The sequence below is a fragment of the Orbicella faveolata genome, unplaced genomic scaffold, assembly GCF_042242905.1.
Source record: "Orbicella faveolata isolate gen_17 unplaced genomic scaffold, um_ofav_v1 contig_47, whole genome shotgun sequence".
Classification (NCBI taxonomy): Eukaryota; Metazoa; Cnidaria; class Anthozoa; order Scleractinia; family Merulinidae; genus Orbicella; species Orbicella faveolata.
In genome coordinates this window covers 25,892,856-25,914,053 of record NW_028301577.1, presented here as the reverse complement: position 1 = coordinate 25,914,053, position 21,198 = coordinate 25,892,856, and the positions used below count along the sequence as shown (strand labels likewise).

The following is a 21,198-nucleotide window of genomic DNA, read 5'->3' as shown; positions in this document are numbered from 1 at the left end:
ACCGGCCAATTTTCATCAAATGTTACAAAAATTCCAAAATTCCGGGGGGTGCATCATCATAAGCTAACGGGTATCTGCATGCTAATAAAAAATAATGTCCTTGGTTTCAATTTCTCCGGTAACCTTTGCCCCAATTTGCCGAGAAACGTACAGTTCTGGGAAATCCATCGCTATGCTATGGGCATGACAACCACAAACATTCCTTCCTAGAGATTTTATTTGTTGGTAAAATCCCGGGAAAACATTGATTTCGTTTTCCGAATGTAAGACTCGGTTCCAGAAGGTTCAAGAGTTGTAGCAGAAAAAGTGTGGTCTTCACGATCAACGTATTCTACACGGGTTCCGTCATAACGGTTATTTTTGCATGATGATGATCTTACAGACCTTCACTTTTTTCCCGCGACTGGGGAATGATAACCGACCACTTCGGAAATCTCAGGTGCGTCGAAATAAATAGAAACGCTTCCACACCGAAATTTAACAGTACAATCTACGGCTAAAATCAGACAAACGGAACCTTTACAGTGCGTTGTGTCTTCATAACTTGAGCCAGTCTGGTAAAAGCTTTACAGGTACGACTAGCCCGTGGCGAGAAGAGGGAGGTGGGGGAGGGGTGGGTGAAAGAGAGTTGACTTAAAGTGAAAGTGTTAAGTTTAGATTTCGACATAGGGTAGATTACCTGTTTAGTACTGAGAAGTATGTCGACATGATTTAACGACAAATGATCTTTCTGAATTTCCCTTCACGTTTGCACCCTTCCAAATGGCGGGAAAAATCCCTGGGACGTAAAAGCTACTGTGGGTCATTGACAACCCGACTTGGGTTTTTTCTCCCTCGGGGGATGATTTTCTCGGCGCCCGTTTACGGAATTAAAATCTCCTCGAAAATAAATCCAACACATTTTGCCTATGTACAATTTATTGACATGTATATCAGCTAAATACAACAGATAATTCTAAACAATGAAAACGGCTTTCCTACATGAAAGTTAATAGTCGCAATTTCGTCAGCAATGTCGTTTACTGCCCAAGAACGGGCCTGGGTTTGAAGTTGCTGGTCAGTGAGAATACGACACAAAAGTCACGTGATATTACCACTACTTTGTCTGCCTCCAAGTCGTGGTGGCTATACTTATGTTCACTATTGTAGTATTCGTTCAAAACAACTTCTTTTCTTAGAAAAGGTAATAAAATATCGCATTATAAACTCTACATTTTCTAATGAATGTTGCTACGTTTCAAGAATAACGTATTGCTTGCGCGAAGCTGTCGCGAAGAAGGAGTGGAAAAAAGGCACTTTCTTCCCCAGATTCCCTTCGTTCTCCCGCACGCCTCGTTCCTCTTTTTCTCGCTCCCAGAAACCGAGCGAGAGCGTGGAAAAGACCAACAAAATAGCTCTTAATTAAACTTTGAAGTACCTTCCATATCACAACTCGCATAGGCATCAATTTCAATTTAGCCAAGGATTATAATGAGCGATTACAACTTGAATTGACCAAAATTATCATTGAAATGGTTAAGCTTTGGCCAAAAATAATCTTTTTCTTTTGATTATTCAGGCGCTACTTTCAGTCTTTGATCTAAGCGACACTTGGTTTGCCTCGTTCCCTTGACGGACTTTTTCTGAATTGACATCCCGCGTCTCTTCCATATTCACTGTCCATGAAATACCGGGTCTATATCCAGGTCTTATATATCTGTTATCTGTACTTTAGGGGACAGAGGAGCAGTGCAGCTGTCGTCATCGGTCGACTCCTTTGTATCATCTAAGGAGTTTGTACACTCGGATCCCACCACCACCTCTAAATCTGCAAAAATTAAACGATGGAAATACTTTTTATTATAGTAATTTACAGTTAACAAAATGACACGGCAATTTTGGAGGCTAGTTAATTGATGCTGTATTGCCGGCTTGTTTTCGTCCGCAGTTTGAGTTCTTAAGGAGCTCAGTCGCGGCATTTTGAGTTCATATTTTGGTCACTTACAAAATTACCTTCAAATTGAAGGAAACCCGAAAATATTAGCTTACTAATGTAGAAAAACGCTAAATTATAGAGACAATAATAGACCATAAAGAAACAAGCATGGTTAAAGATGGAGGAAATTAACGCGGATTATAATTAACGACGAACTTGAAAAATTTTGGCTGAATTTTGCAAGATACGTAAACCATGGGGGGGCTCCTTTAATTAATTTCTACCGCACCTCTTTTCCCCTCTAGGTTTGTGCTTTGGTCAGTTTGCAAGGATCAAAAATCGTTCGGTCGAGGAAGTCCCAAGTCAAGAAATGGCTGTGTGGTAATCTACCACAAAACCAACACATGCTAGAGACACTTGGAAGGTGCATACTTACCGTCACTAATCTTGCGCGAGTCTAATCTGTCGAGCGGGGAATGAGACGAGTTCTGTTTGTTTCTTTTTCGTACCCAGTGCACCAGGGCACAAATGAGCAGAATAATCAGCACTGCTTGACCAATCAGGAGCGTTATAAACATACGGTTCCTTGAATGAACTGCAAAGAAAAACAAAACACATCTTTTTAAATGTTTTTTTTTTTTCCGGCTGTCTCATTTTGAGTTTCATCAGTGGCCAAGAGTAACGTCCTGTAAAACAAAAGCAGTCCTATGTAGATGATCTTCTCAACAAAAAGACACCGGGCCTCCATTACAAAAAAGGTAATGTAATCACCTTATGTAAAACTAAAACCGTTCTTCCACCGTATCTTTTGCCTGGGCGGGGGGATCTTTTGAGGCGCGTCAACATATACTTAAGGAAGACTGTGTAAGAGAGCTTGATAGATCGAAGGATCTATTGCATATTCAGTTTACACAAGATTTTCATGCAAACTATTTGTTTGGCAAGTACTTTTCTTACCTGATTTGTGATCGCGGAAGGCCTGCACGTCTACACACTGGCAATCTACATCAATTCCCATGTCCATTTGTGTACACTCATTAACTGCACTGTTTTCACACCTGCAGCCACAAATATCATTACTCCAGACCTGAGGAAAAAACACAAGAAATCAATTATTAATGCAATAAAGCAACACAGCTATCTTAATTGTGAACAAGACAACTCCGAGACAATATAATCTTACTGATCTTTCATCATGACTGAAAGTCAAAGTTTCTTGGAAATCGTTCACTTTAGAGGAGCTACGTCATGGTTTACGCATCTTGAAAGTTTAGCGTCAATTTTTCAAGTTCGTCGTTTGTAATCCGTGTTAATCTTCTCCATCCTTAACCATCCTTGTTCCTTTATAGTTTATTATCATCTCTCTGCTGTTTTTCTATCTTAAGAAACTACTATTTTCAGGTTTCCTTCAATAATTGCAAAGGTAATTTTGTACACGGCCAAAATAACTCGAAATACCGCGACTGGCATGAGCTCCTTTCAGTATGTTTTCATGCAGCAGACGATAGGAACCTTCAAAAGCGACACTGGAGACGAGACTGTTTATTGTCCTTTAAAATTGCTCTCAAACCTATCACGCCATTGAGGTTCTTTTTTTTTTTTTTTTTTTTTTTGCTGTTTGCTACTAAAAATCATCCCAACAGCTTGTCTTACCTTTCTGACAGGGCAATGATCGGGAGCTCTATCACATTCACATTTGCATTTATGGCTGTTCCACCTAAAGGAAATTAAAATAAGTTGAGCTTAGAGAATCTTAGCAACGACACGGGAGAATAGGTGGCCTAATAGTCAGGGCGCGAGGCTCGGAATCGAGCAGTCTGGGTTCGAGTCCTTACTTGGCTCACAGTGTTCTGTTATTGAGCAAGGCACCTTACTTGCAAGCTCTATCATACTGCTTCCCTGTACTTCGTTATGGCGTACCAATGAATTGGTGGGGCAACCTGACAAAATATTAGGAAATAACTAGCGATGGATCACGTCTAGCTTGAAGAGGCAGCGCTCCAGTAATGATACGGAATGAGTTGTAGACATTCGGGAGAGTGAGACCACGCGCGCGGGCCCAGACTCGTTTCTCGCGCGTATCGCGCCGCTAATAACTAATAACTCGATTCCCTGTTAGACCTTTCCAGAGAGAGAGGCAATACTTCCAGCCGCCTCTCTACAGACACCTGATTTGGAAACCGACCTGCTGAGCTGCTAGACGTCGAACACGAAACCGAATCCTCGTAAGATTAATTAAACTATTCAAGGACCTACCTAAAGCCATCCTTGCAGGCGAACTCTTCTGGCGGTCCATCAGGGTATCTGCACTTGCACGCACAGTGCTTATCGTCCCAGTATTCTACGGCAAAATTGCACTCATCCGGACTGGTGACGCATTCATGAGCACAGCTTGTGTGATTCTTCATCGTGATGGTGGTTGGCCGAAAGTTGGACGAGTGCGAGAAAACTTGAATGCTTAATTCGTCGTAGCTGTCTGCCACACAATGCTGCACTTTTGGAGAAACTGTGCTCGCCGAGCCGGCGCAGCGATGGAGCTTGACAAAAAACGGGTAATAACCGTGATTGGAGGGATCTACAGGAACCACGGTCTCGTACGTTTTACATAAAAGGTTGTCCAAATCTGAGAAGAATTAAAGATCAGTCATCAGTGTCATGGTTTTAAATGGGGTATGGTTTTTGCACTCTAGTCTTGTATTGGGTATGCTTTTTAGAAGAAGCTACTGTTTCATCATTATCGATAAGACCGTCAACAAAAATCCATCCGCACACCCCCACCCAAAATTTCTGGGAGTACCCCCCAGGTAGTGCGGTCTTGGAAAAGCAATATCATCATTAATTCAGTCATTCAGTCATTTCAGTAGAAGCCGATCTGTATGGCTCCTGACGAGTGCTTTCAGAGGTCCAAAACGTTTCTTAAACCCAGTTAGTCTTTCATCCTTTGAGCGTTTATACTCTTTTAGTCTTGTTAATGTCGGCAGACAGTTGGCAAATTCAACTTTCTTTGCCGATACCGGAAGCTTTCAGGGATCCGCCCTAGGCTCCCAGCGGCATGCCGTCTCTATAAACCAGTGGTTAACAAGTCTAGTTTATCTTTTTGAAAGGAATCGTCAGAAATAAGACCTAGAGAAAGGTCATGTTACTTTGTTTTTGTTCTTTTGCTACAATAGACCAGTGGTTACAATCGAGATTGAGCAAAAACCGAGCTACTTACATTTCACTTTTTTAGCCGATACAGCCATGTCCACCAGCCTCAACACAATCAGACAGATTACCAACAACTTTCTTTTTGCCATATTTTATTGGTTTCAGTTTAAAGTACCTAAAAATGAAGGTGGCAGTATAAGTGTCAGGTTTGCAAGTTAAGTCTTGCATGAATTAAAAATGATTAACATCTTAATTTCTCCGCGAAAAAATTGTTACCTTGTCAAGCAAAAACGTGACGAAAATTAAGATTATCATCAAATAATGGATAGTTAAAGTAACGGAACTTGCCCTCGTCGATAAGCTGTCTGCCAAATCGAGAGCTTTTGATATTTTAGCTCAAAGGCGCGAACATCTCGCCATAACAAAAATATACGTACATCATGCAAAGTCGTTCGAGTTATTGCATGTTTTCTTTTCATTTTCTCTCTGTTTGAGGAACAGTTTCTCGAGGCGGTCTCGGCGGTGCGATATGTATAACTCCAGGCTGACAATATTAAAAGCAGAATTGCTCAATCGCTCATTTTTTCCCAGGAAAACGGGCGCAAGAAGTATAAAGGTCATTTAAAGATCCGGAAATGCTTTTAAGCATATTAGCCGTCAAAGCGACACGATGGATTTCCTGTTCAAAGAAAATTAAAGGGCCGCTCCCAGGAAGTAAACGGAAAGAGTTTCTGAGAAAATGGTTAGGAATTATTAAGTGTCTCAGCAGTTCTCAGCTCCAAGAAGTCAAGCCGGCAACATTTACTAGTGAACGTTTTAATTTGTCATCAGTACATGTTTTAGAAACCGCTTGAGGATTTCCTGTTCAAAACATTTTTTTCTCGATAGTCACGCTGTTTAATAATTCCAATCGTTATTTCAAATTTACGCAACCTCGTATAAACCGGTATCAAGCAAGCTTTGCTCCCTGCATGTTTTAACACGTGCAAGTAAAGTGAGAACTCTCTTTCTTCAATTATCAACCGCGAAGTTATTTCAAATGAAAACGAAGACTGCGGGTGGAAAAAAAATTACTCAATAGTTGGAAGTCCTTGCTCGATTCGGTGTCCACTATGAAATCTGGCTTCGCGTGAGTTGGGTTCTTTTAGATAGATCATATCAACTTAAATCATGATATTGGGTTTCCTAGGGAGACATAAGTGGCTATTACCCGGGGCTATTACATACACCGCAAACGTTGCGGTTGCAAGGCGGATTACTTTTACATCTTTCATCTCTTACTAAGTACAAGAAAATTTGTTTTGCTAACCTGACCTTAAATGTTTGTTGTTCATGAAGATTAGCTAAACAGATTGGCTCCCGCTGTAAAATATATTTAGAGGGGAACAATGGGGAGTAAAATCTTTATATCATGATACTCTATCTCTGCCCCGAACCCTCAGCTTTTAATTTTACAAGCCTTCCAGTTGCTTACGCGTGGGTTAACAAGCTTTTGCGTACCGCGAATCTCAATCGATAATTTTATCTGCAAACAACTATCTCAACACGAAGGAAAATATGCCCTTCGATGCTTGTGGCGATGCATGAAATAGATGATGCAACATAATTTTTTCGCTTCCCGACAGTTCCACTACTTACAGTCAACAGTTGATTAGTCCTAATTAATTTCGCTGTGCACGGCTTCAGTGCATGAGGTACACGGTAGAATGTAAAATTAAGTTGCGTGCAACTCTTATCACAGAACTTTCTTCAAACTACAGACATGTTTCTTCTGTATTTACGATTTACTGTTGTGGATCGGGAATTTCGCTATAAAACTCGAACCACCCAGCAGAGACTGCCAATTTTTACTGAAACTGATGAGATTTCGGAATCAAACCCTTCCATAGTTAACAAAACTTTCTTGACAGCAAATTTATCGACATTGTAATAGGGTAGAATCGGATTATCCAAGCACGTCAATGAATTGATCAGAACAGTAACAGAGTCTACATACCGTAATTACTCCAAAATCTACAAATTTAGATGGAAGTTCTGATTTGTTAGCCTTCAGTAATCTGTTCACCTTCAGCAATTTCGTCGCTGACTATCTTTCCCTTTGGAAAAGGAGCGATGTTTAAGTGATGTTCTCGTCGACGAAACAATTTCAGAGAGCTCTTTTCACTAACAATAACTCCGTGAAATTTGCATTTGATGAAAAGTCTGCAAAACGCGTATTAAGTAGAGTTAACACGCTCCAGTGAACGAGCAACGAAGCGAGCGTATATAATAGCCGGCTGCATTTGAAGACCTTGGGGGTATTTCATAAACGTCGTTTGTGCAATAAAAGTCCTTGTCGGACTGAAGACCTACCTTTCGTCTCTAGCTTTCAAGGTCGTTCAGGAGATTTAGCGACTTGTTTCTCGAGTTGCGAGTACGAATGGATTGCTAAGCGCCACGAGGTCATACTGACAAGACACACCGCGTTCAAGCTTATTTCAACGCGAGTGCTTCCGGTCAGCGATGACGTCAATGCGACTGGGTGCACGAACTGTGAACGACAAATTCGTGTAACACAATCTCAACGGTGACCAAAAATGGTCAGGGCGTGGGTTGACAAAGTCAAAACATTAACTGTAGCGCCAGCCCTGCAGCCATATCAAACTAAACGCGATATTTTGGCGTTCCAGTAATTACGCCTTTCTATTCAATTGCAAACGAAGAAGTGCACCTCCTCGCTTGAACTAAAATAACTTCTGGTGTTCTTCGAGTTTCTGTCGCCATTTCAGCCCTTTTTACGTCACATTAGTCTTTTCCGTTCCTTATGGCTTAACAAACCTTCTTTAATTATCGCATACCTCGTGACAGAACGATGAGTGTTTGAACAGGGCAGCGTCGCGCGCCACTAGTAATAATTAAGTTGACTTAATCCACCATTTGTCTTTCTACGCGCAGTTTGTCAACACATATGGGTCATAAAAATATTATCTCGTATACTAGGAAAGAAAATTATCATTTCAAGTTCCTGTTTTATTGGGAAAAGTTTGGTTAGGGTATGACTTCCTCTACTTAAAGGGAGTGTCGTTCTCAACCTGGATTTTTTGTTTTGGTTTTGATATCCGGAATTAAACTGAAACAGCAAAGTGCCAAACATGTCAGTCCGTAGGACATTGCTCGTACAAGAAAAGTAAAACAAAAAGTTTTTAAAACAATTAAACTAAGGTTACCTAGATCAGTGGCTCACAAAATGGGAAGAGGGAAAACGTATGTTATACGGCATTGCCAGACAGACGGTGTGTTTAACACCGTGAATTACAAGTTGAAAACCTTGTACGGCCCAGGTGATTCCATTTCAAATTTGCGTACATGCAACTATCACGGTACTTCTTCGCCGGGCTTCTTCGTGTCTGTCAAGACGTTCTTGAGCCAAATTTCAAGAATTCGAGTTTCTTTTGTTTTGGTTCTCCGCGGTAGCTGTAAACATGTTGCAGTGGATGTTACCTTTTATCTTTCCAAACCTTTCAAAGAGCATTCCCGTGCGACCCCAATGTAGAAGTACCCCTGGGATGAAAGACTATAGTATAACTATGAGTGATATAAACTACAATTTCCAGTGTTAGTCAGGGCGATAGTGGCGGTTATAGCCGGCCTAACCTTAAAGAAGGCAAACTCATTGTTAAATGAGTTACCAAGAAATAAACCTTTGCCCTTTTAATTTCCTGTAGTCCGGTCTGGTCCCAGGCACTCGCAATTGACACGTCTAGAGACGTCTGCTTTACATTTCAACGGAGCGGGTTATGGTTCCCCATCGAAACTAGTTATGGCCAGTTATGTGCGCGCAATACTGGCCACGTTTCCAACCTCTATGAAGACCGTTCTACCTCATCAGAACAAGCCCAACTAATCGGGTTTCGTTTTCCCGAGCCAATCCCGCATGTTGTTATACCTCTGATCAAGCTCTACCCTACTTTAAAATTAACTTTTCCGAAAATGTTTTCAGAAAGGAGACGCTAATTGCAGTCTCTATTTTAAAAATCAATTTGATTATTCAATGCAGCCTTGCCTTTGATGGAAAAGGAACATTGTGACATGTTTGTTCCTTTGTATGTTTTATTTTTAACTTCCTGTTATTTTAATTTTTTTCTCAGCGAATGATAATCAGGAAGGAAAAACATTGATGATGATATGTCTTGATCTTATTAGCCTAAAGGGGTCTCAGTTTTATTTGCATTTGCATTTCTATATTTCTAAATTTATTTATTATGATAAGTCTCATCTTGAATTGAGCTGATTCTATTTCTAATCAGTAATACTCAACATGTTCTTAGGAGATCGCGAATCTTATATGGCCTCGGTCTCTCGTCGTGGTCTATTCGCTGATAAGGAAGGGGGCGCGGCCTGGTAGTTAAAAGGCGCTGGATTCCCGGGTTCAAATCCGCCACCCTGCCGCTAACTGGATTTGTGTCCGGTGTCACGAATCAAGGCATCTCCTCCATACCTCATGTCTTGAAAATAGCCAACTGGTCCGCTTCCTCCCAGCTGGAAGTTTTCAGTTCTATTTACAACAGTTTGTTTCTCGATCTACAGTGTTCCCAATTAGGAAAAGTAATCCAGAAATTTTATTCCAAGCGTTAGAAAAGATCGAGTGACGAGACGAGAAAACGTTCTATAACCACAACCTTCTGATTGGCTCACCCAGATTCCACACTCTCAGACCAGTTGATGGAAAGACTTATGCAGCCGGAACCCAATTTACGCTCAAAATACCCAAGCAGCAGCACGTCCCAGAGTACGGGAAAGCCGTTTGCAAGCGGCTTTTCCGCATATTGTGAACATGCGAGATTTAATGACGCACGGCGTTCAAGCACAACTACAGACTTCAGACCTTGTACTTTTAATGCCCTCGTATGGTTACAGTTTGTTCTTTCTACAATAAGAACGCAACATGGGTTTGTTACATTCGTTCACTTTTCTTATAATATATAAAATAACCTGTTTATGGACAGTTGTTTAACAACACACGCACTAACAGTTTCAATACTTACACCTTTCTTCATGAAAGTACATATTTTGACGTTGCTTTCGTCACATTTTTTTTGTTTGTTTGTTTTTGTACCAATCAAAAGACTGCGCTATCTACGGTCTACGAATGACTCTTGGTTTCCTCGCTTTCTTTTCACTATCGTCAATTCAATAAACAGTTGAAGATTCTGCTAATTTTTTTTAGTAATAAATCAATGAAGTAGTATGTAGAAAAGACCTAAGTAAAAATTAAATCTTTAGACTAGACTGTCCACAGCCTCTATACTTTTCAACGCACGCCGCAAGAAAAAACGAGCGAAGGGAGCCAGGCGAAGAATATCTTTCTCGGTACTCACCCCCTACCCCGTCAAGTCTCCTGTTTTGCGCTGGCGCCCAGTTCTTCCGCGATTTTATCCGCGCGTTCAAAGATCGATTTAGAATACGAGAAAATAGAGGGCTGTGAACAGTCTATCTTTAGACTAAAACACTCTGCTTTCCGGGAAATGAGCCTGTAATGTCCAACCTCGGACACTTATGAACAGAAAAAAAGCCCGGACATCGCTCAACTGAAGAGAGCGGGTAAAATTGAGCTCAAATGCACCTCAAGATCGCTGCGCTCACGCCTGGTTTAACCCCTGTACCCACTACGCCGGAGCAATTTGAAAACGCAGCTTTATTTCTACGCTTAGGCCTACCTTCCACCGTCACTAATCCGGCACGAAAACGGAGCTTTTAAAAAGCGCTTTTCAAACCGGACAGATTTGAAAACGCCGGCTTTTCGTTTTCGTGTAGACGAAAAAAAAATTGAAAACGGAGCTTTTCGAAAACGATGACATCACGACAATCACGTGATTTCCCTGCACTAGTTTTCCACAAACACAAATCCAAAATGACCGGTGATTGTTGCGGTTTTCAATTCCTCCGGCGTACTGTGGACGGAAATTTTTGATGCATCACGTTTTCATAGTGAAACCTCCGTTTTCAAATTTCTCCGGCGTAGTGTAAAGGGGGCCTGAGCTTTAAATAGTTTGGCAATACAAAAGACCACAAGTATCGACAGGAGAACTCTTAACATGAACTACTTCCCTCACTGAAGGGTTACCTAAAGTTCGCCTATGATTACCTAACCTATTGTACATCTTGTTGTGCGATGGCTTTTACCAGTTCATCTAAAAACATCTTGAGAAGTTTAACCATCCCGTTCAAACCTGAATTATTTTAAGGCGTTTAACTTATCTTCGCAGCTGCTTAAGTGGGGTGCACGACTGGGGTGATTCCTTATGTCTCTAAAATTCTTCCTGACATGAATTTTATTTAGTAAATGGTTTGAACCCAGGAGTATCAGTAGTTCGTATAGTGTGATCGTCCGCGTGAGGGTAGTTCACCTCACCCGGACGATCACACTATACGAACTAATGAATTTTATTCACTGAGGTTCAGTGACTTGGACATTCCCAAACTAAACCACGTCGTCAGTTAGCATTAAATTCACACGGAGTGGTGTCACCTGCCCCCAGGCGAGCTCTAAACATACATATGCACTCAGTTTTACATTAAACACTTTAACTTGTCGAAAACACTCTTCCAGTGGCCAGTAGGTTAGTGGCGCAACTCGGCACCAGTCCAGCGCCAACTTGACGTGAATGTACGTCTTACATCGTTGTTATGCTGAGGCTTCAGATTCCGTTTACTTTTCATTATTGCCTAAAAACGGGCTATGGTCTTGATTTGCATTTGGTCTACCTGTGGTGCCATTATTACTCGCGCTCCCTGGGTAACCTGTAAGATAGAGTATAGAGAGCAACTCACCCTAAACAGGCAGACCTGTGAAGTGAATGTTCCTCTAAACTGCTAATATTACATGTGCGCCATTTTCAGCCGAATCGTTAAGACCTCTTCAGTACTTAACTAAAACACAGTTGAACCCCTCCACAACGGCCACCTTGAGGTACACTAGAAAAAAAGTGGCCGTTGTAGAGAGCTGGCCGTTATGGGGGGCGGGAGGGGGGGGGGATAGGGGTGTCACAATGACATCCTTTCTTTCGGGGGGTACAACATTTTAATTTTAAACAAATGCTTATTGTGGTATATAAATATGTAAAGCAGTCAAGGTATAGACCGGTAATATATTCTAAATAGAATGCTTCGTTAATAATCGATTAACCGGAAAAAAAAACTACTATATTAAATTAAAGACGGCCTAAACCAAACTGTTTAGTGTCAATTTTTTTCGCTTGTCTTAAGATTTTCGATTTTTGCGATTGACTAAAATTCTGGGGACAATAATGACCCACAAAAACGCGTAACGGCAGGCGGGACAAAATAGAGTCTTTGTATTCGACGAGTGAATGATTTCTCCTTTGTTCTAAGTAAAAAACATTCACATTCTTATCCATGTCACACTTTATTTTCGCCTGATTCTCTGCACATTCTCTCGCTAGCTTCGGTATAGCGGGTGAGCCGACAATCTTCCTCTAAGTTTGGAGGAGGCAGCGTGACCGAGTGGTTAGGGCGCCGGACTTGAAAATCTGGAGGTCGCCGGTTCAAGTCCCGCTCTGACCAACTCGTCGGTCATGCTTATAACTCGTCTGCCTTCGATCAGTTGGGATTTTTAAGCCTATTATGTTTAGTTGATATCTTTGTTTCTTTCAGCTGGCATGCCTGTGAACTAGTTACGTGTAGCTAAGCGCATTGACCACTATAAACAACAACATATTAGCAGGTCCTACAAGTGCCACATGGCGCGAGAAGCATTTAAAGAGGAACACCTCCTCAGGAAAATTAAAGAAATGCGCTGCCTTTCGAATCAATTGTCGTCCCCAAAACGCGAAAATTGAACTTGCCGAGGTATGGCTGCATCATCACGCAAGTAATGAGGCACTAAATAACAATCAACTACAACAAAAACCTTTTCTTTTTAAAATATTTTACCTTTACGATGGCAAGGACAATGGTCAAGCATCCAGTGAAACATTCCGTCATCGTGTCTCAAATACAGGTACACGTCATATACCACAATGAGAACAATGATAATGGCTGCTAGTATTCCGGATAACAGCTTCCAGTTTGTCTCTTCAGCTGTGTGCAAAAATGCTTGCGTATAAACAAGCGCATGAAGGGCGTTTCATTAAAAAAAAAAAAAAAATCAATTCAGCAAAAGATGTATGCTCGATTTCCAGCCGTTTTGTGAGCCAACGTACCTTGCCCTACAACACGTTCGTTTGGGGGAAGGACCATAACTGGACTCCCAAAACGGCTGGGAATCGAGCCTACAAAAGATGTTGTCGCATGCACATAACCATTGGCTAATTACGTTACACAGTGAAGCTGTTAACTTATGTGAAGTTTTAGATTTGTAATGATCACTCTCGAAGCAAACGAGATTGTTCCAGTCCCTCGTACAACGAGAAACTAAGAGAATGTGAAGGGTATAAGAGAGTTGATCCCCCATCTCGGCCTTAGTAATTCCTTTCAAGTTATTTTTAGACATGGTACCCAGTTCTCTTGCGGATGTCACCACGCGCGTTGCGTGGATGTTTCCCTGGAGGATGAGAATGAAAGTAAACCAGCTTGGGTTGTACACGCGTGAGCATGCTTCTTGTCTCAGCATTGGAAAATTTGTGGTCTTTTCAGGGATTTCTGAAAAGATGGGGGCTTAACTCCCTCACCCTTCATCCTCTCTTAATGGAACGTAGAGTGAAAACAGGATTATATTTGAATGCCCTTGATCGTGAAGTTTTAGACAGCTCCTCCATTCTTTTCTTATGGCAAAGGTGCAATGGTCAAGATAAGTCAAGGTGCTGGATTCCCGCCTCGCCCGTATCCAGGCCATTATGCCTAATCTGTGTTAAACCTCTTCACAACTGGACTGAAGTAAGATCAGTCCCACACTTGTTCTTGGTCGTCCCTTTTGTCCCTTAATAGTGCAAGGGTAGTGAGCGACTGTGAGAAAAAGGACCAATCGCGCTCGTGTTTTCTTGGTTAGTGTTCACCAGCCCTCAGGTCAAAACAGACAGCTACTTCGAACAAGTCAAGATCACAGCAAACAGGTCGTATCAGTTCAGTGCACTGGCCTGTCAACGGGCAGTATAAACTGAGCAGACCTGCAAGCCGTGCATTCACGCACGTGTTCATCGCGTCTCCCCGCCCCCTCCCTCTGAGGTTTCATGACACCTTTACATACCAGTACGTTTGCCAGTAACTCCAGGCCCTACTTGTTTCACTATTGGATCCTCACACTCACAAGAGGTCGCGTTGAGAAATCTTTTCTCAGATTTGCACATTTCCACTGCAAACTGAGTGCAAACACAACCACATGTTTGATGACTCCACTCCTAAAATAATTCAGACGTCGAATTTAGCACAAACACACTGACGAGAACGAAGAACAAGGGAAGACACTTGATAAGGGAGTTGATACACTACCATAACATTCATAAATGCATTTAAATATGCGCTTGTCTCTTTCAAGCATATCAAGGTAAAGAGAGAGTGGAAGAAACTACGAGAGTATAGTAAATTCGAATATTTTGCAAGGTTATGTCAAGATTGGGGAGTAAACACTGGAGTTGATATGTGAAGGTAGTAAAAAAATTAGGTCGGACACCCCGAAATGGCGGGCACGAGGGGAAATTTGCAGCGAGTGGAAATTTTTTGGTGGTAAATAATGGGAACAAAACCGAGTTGAGATCTGAGTGGCCTCTGAGAAAAGAGACATAATACCTTCCTTACTATCCCGTTGGGTACCGTTAATCGTATGCGTGAAGACAAGTGCATTTGATGACTTACACTATAATAAGAACTGAGAGCGGTTGGCCGGACCAGGAGCCAAATCCAACGATGGGCAGCAGACAGACAGCATTTGACCACATTGGTGACAGCTTATGTGCCACTTGGACACGAAAAGGATTATGTGTCACGTGTATCACAAGAAATATTGGAAAATTTTTTTTTTTTGTTTGTTTTTTTTTTTTTACAGTTCAACTACTTACATTACTTATGGGACAATTACCTACATCACTTACTGGATAATTACTAACAATACAATTACTTACATTACTTACACTACAATAAGTTACATTGTATTAATCAACTAATTAATTAATTAATTAATTAATTAAAAAGACTACTTACTACTTACATACAATACACGTTACTTACAATACTGACAAGTGCAACACTTGTTAAGGTTGACCTACAGTACAATAATATCCGTGCACAGTGTTAGCCTTAGGGTTTTCTTCATTTTTTTTTTTTTTTTTTTTATACAGTTGCTTGTTGGTAAATACGTTTAATTATTATTATCACCCACTTAGATTTCTAAAGATTATCATTTGACGCTGCTCCAGTTTTGAGGATGTTGTAACATGCCAGAAAGACAGAGAAATGTTTCATTTCAGGGGGCAAGTTGCGTGTCCTACACGACCATATATAATATCTCGCCACAAGAAAATTAAAATTAAGTTTCTGTTTATTCTTTGATTTGTCTGGCCTTAGGCCTAAGACTATATTTAAAGAAAGGTTGTATGTTCTCAACACAAGATTTTGGCTTACAAGAAGCTCCTTAAAGTTTTGCCAGAAGGTAGAGACAACTCTACAGGACCAGAAAAGATGAATTAGGCTTTCCTTCTCAGTTTTGCAGAAACTGCAGAGATCGTTATCTTTTATTCCTACTTTTTAAAGAAAATCATTAGTCGCCAGTCGTCTATGCAGCAATTTGAATTGAAATACAATTAGTTTTATAGATTTTGTACACTGAAAAGATAGCTGGTACGCCGCACTCCAGTCTATTGGTTCATGGGCTTCAAAGGCACAATCCGTAGCCCATTTTTCTTGACTCTTGGTTGGACACCTTTGTTTAAGACCAATTATTTTTTTATAGGCCTGTCTGCTTGGTTTACTTGCTTTCATAAATTTCGTATAAAAGCTTTCGTATTGTATATTTATATTATTGTGTAAAGGTATTTTGATTTTTTTTAAAGCGGATAACAGCCCATAAAAAGCAAGATAATTTGTTTCAGTGATACCATACCGATCTTTGAATTCAGAAAAGGATAGGAAGGTGTCTGAATCTTTCATCAAATGCGAAACCCTGTTAATCCCTTTTTGCTGCCATTTTTTGTAGAAGATTGGTCTGTTATCGATTCTTATAAGGGAGTTGTGCCAAAGGCTCTGAGAGCGAAAATGGTCTGTATTATTCTCGTAAAAGAATAAATAAATAAATAAAAAAAAAACAAAAAAAATAAAAAAAAAAATATTGGAAAATTATCTCTAAATTACACGAGCTTTTAGGTAGCCCCTTTCACAGTTAACTTTTCTATTAAACAATTAGATTTCTATCGCGTGATAGTTGACGAGGGCGCAACCCGAGTCAACTATCACGCGATAGAAATCTCGAGCTCATAATCTAATTGTTTTAGTATAAATCTACTAGTCGTTCAAAACTTTATCTAAATCCTCTTCAAAGACACTTCGGAAACACCAAGATGCGGCCGTCATTTTGTTAACAAGCGCACACTGCTACGCTACTCACTATCTATCACAGAATAGATACTGAGTAGCGTAGCCAATCAGCGAACGGCATTCGTGATAGAACGTTAGCAGATTTATACTAATTTGCATTACAATGTAATCTAAAGTAGGATGCGAGGTAATATTAATTTCGGGTAGAAACTAGAGAAAACTGCTCGAAATTTCCTCACCTACATGGTGGATTATATTGTAAGGCAAATGAGACGACCTAATCGTGAAAAGAGTTGGTTTTATCAACTGGGTTGATAATGTGAATTGGCCACCGTAAAGAGATTCGAAAGCTGACGTTTCGAGCGTTAACCCTTCGTCCTAGCAAATCGAGGAATACAGAAAGATGGAGCTACGCTATTGGTTGGTGCATGGTAATCGTGAAAAGGGCTATTTTGAAAAAAATACGAAGTGCCTGTATTAATTTCCCGGTAGTGCAAATTCAAAATTAACGATAAATTTGCCTGTTCTAGACCAATCACAGTTATCGTCTCATTCGTGGAATCATATCTGAAATTCTCCATACCTTTGCAGCGGGACAAAATGCTACTGGTCCAGCGCATTCGCACTCGCATCGAAAGGGATTCCAGCTAAGGGAAATAAAAAGAAAACAGCGAGTGACATCTTCAACTTCTCTCCACATAACGAAACAAATTCACGAAGGCGTGAGTGTACAATTGTGGTGAGTACTTCTTTTCTTAAAGGTTGTTGTTGACGGAGAAACGTTAAGAAAGTTTTGCAACTATTCCTAGATATTAAGAATAACGAAGCACGAGCTATTTATAGACTGTTACAAAACACAACAGAAGTTCAGTTGAAAGTACGAGATAATTTTAGAAAAAAAGAGGGGCAGACGAATGTGTTTTGAATGCTTTTTCCCGTGTTACAAAATTCCTGGACTATCAATACAGTATAACACATGGTCATGTGTCGAGTCTTGATATAGTTTTGGCTTCTTTACGTTTATTTATTTTTTATTGTATAGATAACGTGCGAGAAACAACAAAGCATGTTTTTCCATGTTTCATACTTTGGTCAAACAAAGCTCTCCAGGCAATCAGAGCTCGTGAGGAATTCAAACTGTATTATAAATTTCTAGAAGAGGTTTGCTGTTCCAATGATAGATTGTTTCATATTAAGGAATATCACTGAACGTGTTTCTTGGAAGACAACCACACACTCCACCTTTGAACCGCGCAGAAGACCTGCACCTCTTTAAAACTTCTATTTTGATTCGTTCTTGTTAATCTGCACCTCTTTTGTTTTTAGGGCTAGGGGCATTGTTTGTGTTGTATATCTATTGTTTCGTTTGGCGAATCATGAAGACCCTTGTAAACGGTGCGTGGTTGCCCGAACCGCGCCTAGAACCGGTCCCTCGTTACCACTCACGCTTTCGTTCAGCTTATTTTCGTAAAAAAAGATTGACGCACATAAGGAGTTCAAACTGACCTGAATCTCTCCGGGCACGGGGTCGGAGGTTGATCCGGGTATTTGCATTCACAACTGCATCTACTCTCCACAAACTCTTCATTCTCGGAGCAGTCTCCGGCCTTCGTCACGCACGCGCACTCACAACTCGTGTCATTTACGACCGTGATCCATTTTTGGGCATTGGTAGCTAGCTCCAACACAACTCCAGTGACGTTGTTCTGAGTTTTGACGACGCATTGCCACGTATCAGGGGAGATACCGCCACAGCCGCCACTGCATCGGTAGACATCGTCAATAAAGTAAGGCACGTAACGATGCCGAGGAGCGTCAAGCGGCATCACCACCCGCCTGGGCTCGCATGAAACGGGATTCTCTAGAAAGCTGAACCCTGCAAAACAAGATCACAGTTACAGAAAATTTAACGAAATCTTCGTTCCCGTTAATTAGCGATTGACAGACTCGAAGTTAGTCGTATTTTAGGAGACTGAATATAAAGTGCAGGGTGTGAAGGGAAAAAAGGAAGGAAGCCGTCTACAATTTATAAACAATTATTGGATGAGGTTTTCGTGATATCCAGAACAATCAAGGTCGAGGTAGGGGTTATCAGCCAAAGCTGAAGGCTGAGGCTGATAACCCTTACCGAGACCTTGATTATTCTGGATATCACAAAAACCGAATCTAATATAATTGTTTTAAGACTTTCTCTCTATCCGTCCCCCCCCCCCCCCTTTCTGTTTTTCTCAATTTTATTCTGTTCACTACAGCAAATAATAATAATAATAATAATAATAATAATAATAATATGCAATAATAATATTAGTAATAATAATAGTAATAATAATATGCAATAATAATATGCAAATTTTTCTCAGCTTCTGTCATTGTGATTGTTAATTAGTTACTTATCTTAAATTTAAAATTTAGTAGTTACTTCTATTCTAAATGGTCACATCTGAAGATGTATGTTGAAACATACAAAATGTCAAGTTAAATGAATTTTGTTTTCCAACATGCGTTTTATTGTCATGTTTATCACTACAGTTTGCTTGTTATTTCTTATTAAGCTACAATGGCCAAAGAAAAAGAGTATTTACAATAATAATGATAGTAATACTTGGCAAGATCCCAGGCAACATCGGAATAACAGAGATACAGATCATCCTCCTTGGAACTGCTCACATATCCTTAGGAGGACTGTATCCATCAACTAAACCAGCAGACTTGTGACTGCCCTAAGCTCTTGGCACAATAAGTGAAAAGGACAAGACTTACATCATCAAGGATTTACATCATCATCATCATCATCATCATCACCATCATCATTACAATAATGACAGTGATAAAAAATAAATGAACAAGGAGGTGACGGGTGACAAAATAAATGAAATGGGATCGATGCTTGAATACCACTCGAGGTCACAATGAAGCGTTCCACAAGACATCAACCAACAGCACCGTTCTTTGTATTTGTTGTGGAACAAAAAACAATGCCTTTTCCTTGTGAAAATTTATTCACTTTTATAGCTAAATATAGGTTATATAAAAAAAATTATTTTGGACCCAGTGGAAGCTGAAAGCTGTCGTTCGACGGTGATTCTTTTCTCTCTTTTCCACTACTTCTTTTTCCCATTTATGTCTTGGGGGTTGCAATACGTGATCGTGCAGTATCACCCTAAGATGGGGCATTCCAATACCATTTTTGACCAGGGGAAAGGGAATTTCAATGGAAAATGTCTATTAAATTATCAGTAAGGTCTAGCGGGGTAGTAGCTCAGAGGGGGGATGTTGAGTAACCGAGGTAAATTTTCATCTCGCTTTGTAGTGCACTTTGTCCAATAACTAAATCCTGTTCTTTCTGCTACTGAAGTGAGAAAGTCGTAACAACGACTTCGCGGCTCACATCTAGCCAAGAAAAAACTTCTGGAACCTGGATAAACACTGCAAAAATTTCCGCTTCCTTGGCTCTTGTTACATAGTGTTGTATGCAAATGTCCTTGACACGACATATACATGCAGTATCCATCATTGTCACGTTACGCGTACTATAGTCATAAGTGAAAATCACAACAGAGCAGAACGAAAACAATACAAAACAAAATGCCAGCTGTATACATGACACCACAACCGCATTAGTTTGAAAAGCAATTTGGTAGTTTGTACATGCACATCTGTGATCTTATATAACATCCTGTCTTTTGATTCTCTCAGTCGAGATAAAACTTTATAATTTTGTGTGGGTGGATAAAGGCCTGAGAAAGCTTGTCAAGGGAACGCGACGAGCCACACGATCGGTGAAATAACAGAGGCGTGAAATTACCCGCTTTAAAAACATAAACAAAGCAAGGAATGTCAGCTGCTGATTTCTTCGACATATGACATCGAAACGCGCTCAACAATCGAAAACTATAAACATCAGAAACACGCGATTGTTATGATCATGATTACTAATACTACACAAAAAGCAATGATTTCTTGCGGGAAATACTAATTTACTCACCTCGAACAAAACCAATATTTGCGTAGATTGTCAGGAATGCAGCCAGCATCAACACCGAGCCAGCCATCAGTCGAAGGAACGAGCCGTCTAAATGAGCCCTCTGTAAACGATAAAGCTTTATCAACTTGAACTACGACAGAAAGGACATGAAATATTGGAGTCGTACGTGCTACGACGCTTCAGCTGCTCGATTTAAACAGAGCCCAGGCTGCCTCGATATCATATTTAGCACGTGTCACCTTTTGAACTTCCAGCCGTTTTGAACCTCGTTCAACGCCAAAATCGTTACCAAAGCGGAACCGTTCTCTCGCGACAAAATATGCTCGACTTACTAACTGTACTCTAAAACATACTTTTCGCCCCCAATTGCCGTGCGAAGATTAATTATTTATGGCATGCAGGAAATATTAAATAATCAAATAACATCTTATTGAAACACCGAACAAGATTAAATTGATCGCTGAATAAATTTTAAACACTGTTACATTGACAACGATGTCGAAAACCTTGAGGAAGAATCCTAGGTGATATTTTAAAGGTCTCCAGATCGCAGCTAGTAGACCAGGTGTTTCAAATATGGGAAATAAAGACCAAGCAGATCTGAAAATATCTGGTTATCTACAAACAATGAAACAGTCTTTACCTTCAGTAACTACGTAATATACTGCTTGTAGAAACCGGCGATTCT

The 21,198-nt window shown here is 40.5% G+C and overlaps 2 protein-coding genes and 1 pseudogene across 4 annotated transcripts; all 3 read right to left on the bottom strand.

The window, feature by feature from the left end:
- Positions 1-900: 900 nt before the first annotated feature.
- On the bottom strand, positions 901-7,563 carry LOC110061806 (uncharacterized). Of its 2 annotated transcripts, none has more exons than XM_020768661.2 (7): positions 7,415-7,563; positions 5,130-5,237; positions 4,172-4,538; positions 3,569-3,632; positions 2,873-3,002; positions 2,352-2,510; positions 901-1,807 (listed from the first exon to the last, which is right to left on the bottom strand). In XM_020768661.2, the coding sequence occupies exons 2-7, from the start codon at positions 5,209-5,211 to the stop codon at positions 1,689-1,691; spliced, it is 921 nt and encodes a 306-aa protein (XP_020624320.2). In that variant the 5' UTR covers positions 5,212-5,237; positions 7,415-7,563; the 3' UTR covers positions 901-1,688. The 2 variants fall into 2 exon arrangements, with proteins under 2 accessions (XP_020624320.2, XP_020624321.2); XM_020768662.2 differs by lacking the exon at positions 7,415-7,563 and adding an exon at positions 7,059-7,272.
- A 2,356-nt stretch (positions 7,564-9,919) lies between these two features.
- Positions 9,920-20,883, bottom strand: LOC110061812 (uncharacterized). Of its 2 annotated transcripts, none has more exons than XM_089279821.1 (6): positions 20,511-20,883; positions 18,032-18,401; positions 17,109-17,172; positions 14,247-14,397; positions 12,995-13,156; positions 9,920-11,842 (listed from the first exon to the last, which is right to left on the bottom strand). In XM_089279821.1, the coding sequence occupies exons 1-6, from the start codon at positions 20,575-20,577 to the stop codon at positions 11,751-11,753; spliced, it is 906 nt and encodes a 301-aa protein (XP_089135947.1). In that variant the 5' UTR covers positions 20,578-20,883; the 3' UTR covers positions 9,920-11,750. The 2 variants fall into 2 exon arrangements, with proteins under 2 accessions (XP_089135947.1, XP_020624329.2); XM_020768670.2 differs by having other exon boundaries at positions 12,995-13,141; positions 20,511-20,882.
- LOC149097769 (uncharacterized) lies at positions 15,042-16,315 on the bottom strand (annotated as a pseudogene).
- Positions 20,884-21,198: the final 315 nt, after the last annotated feature.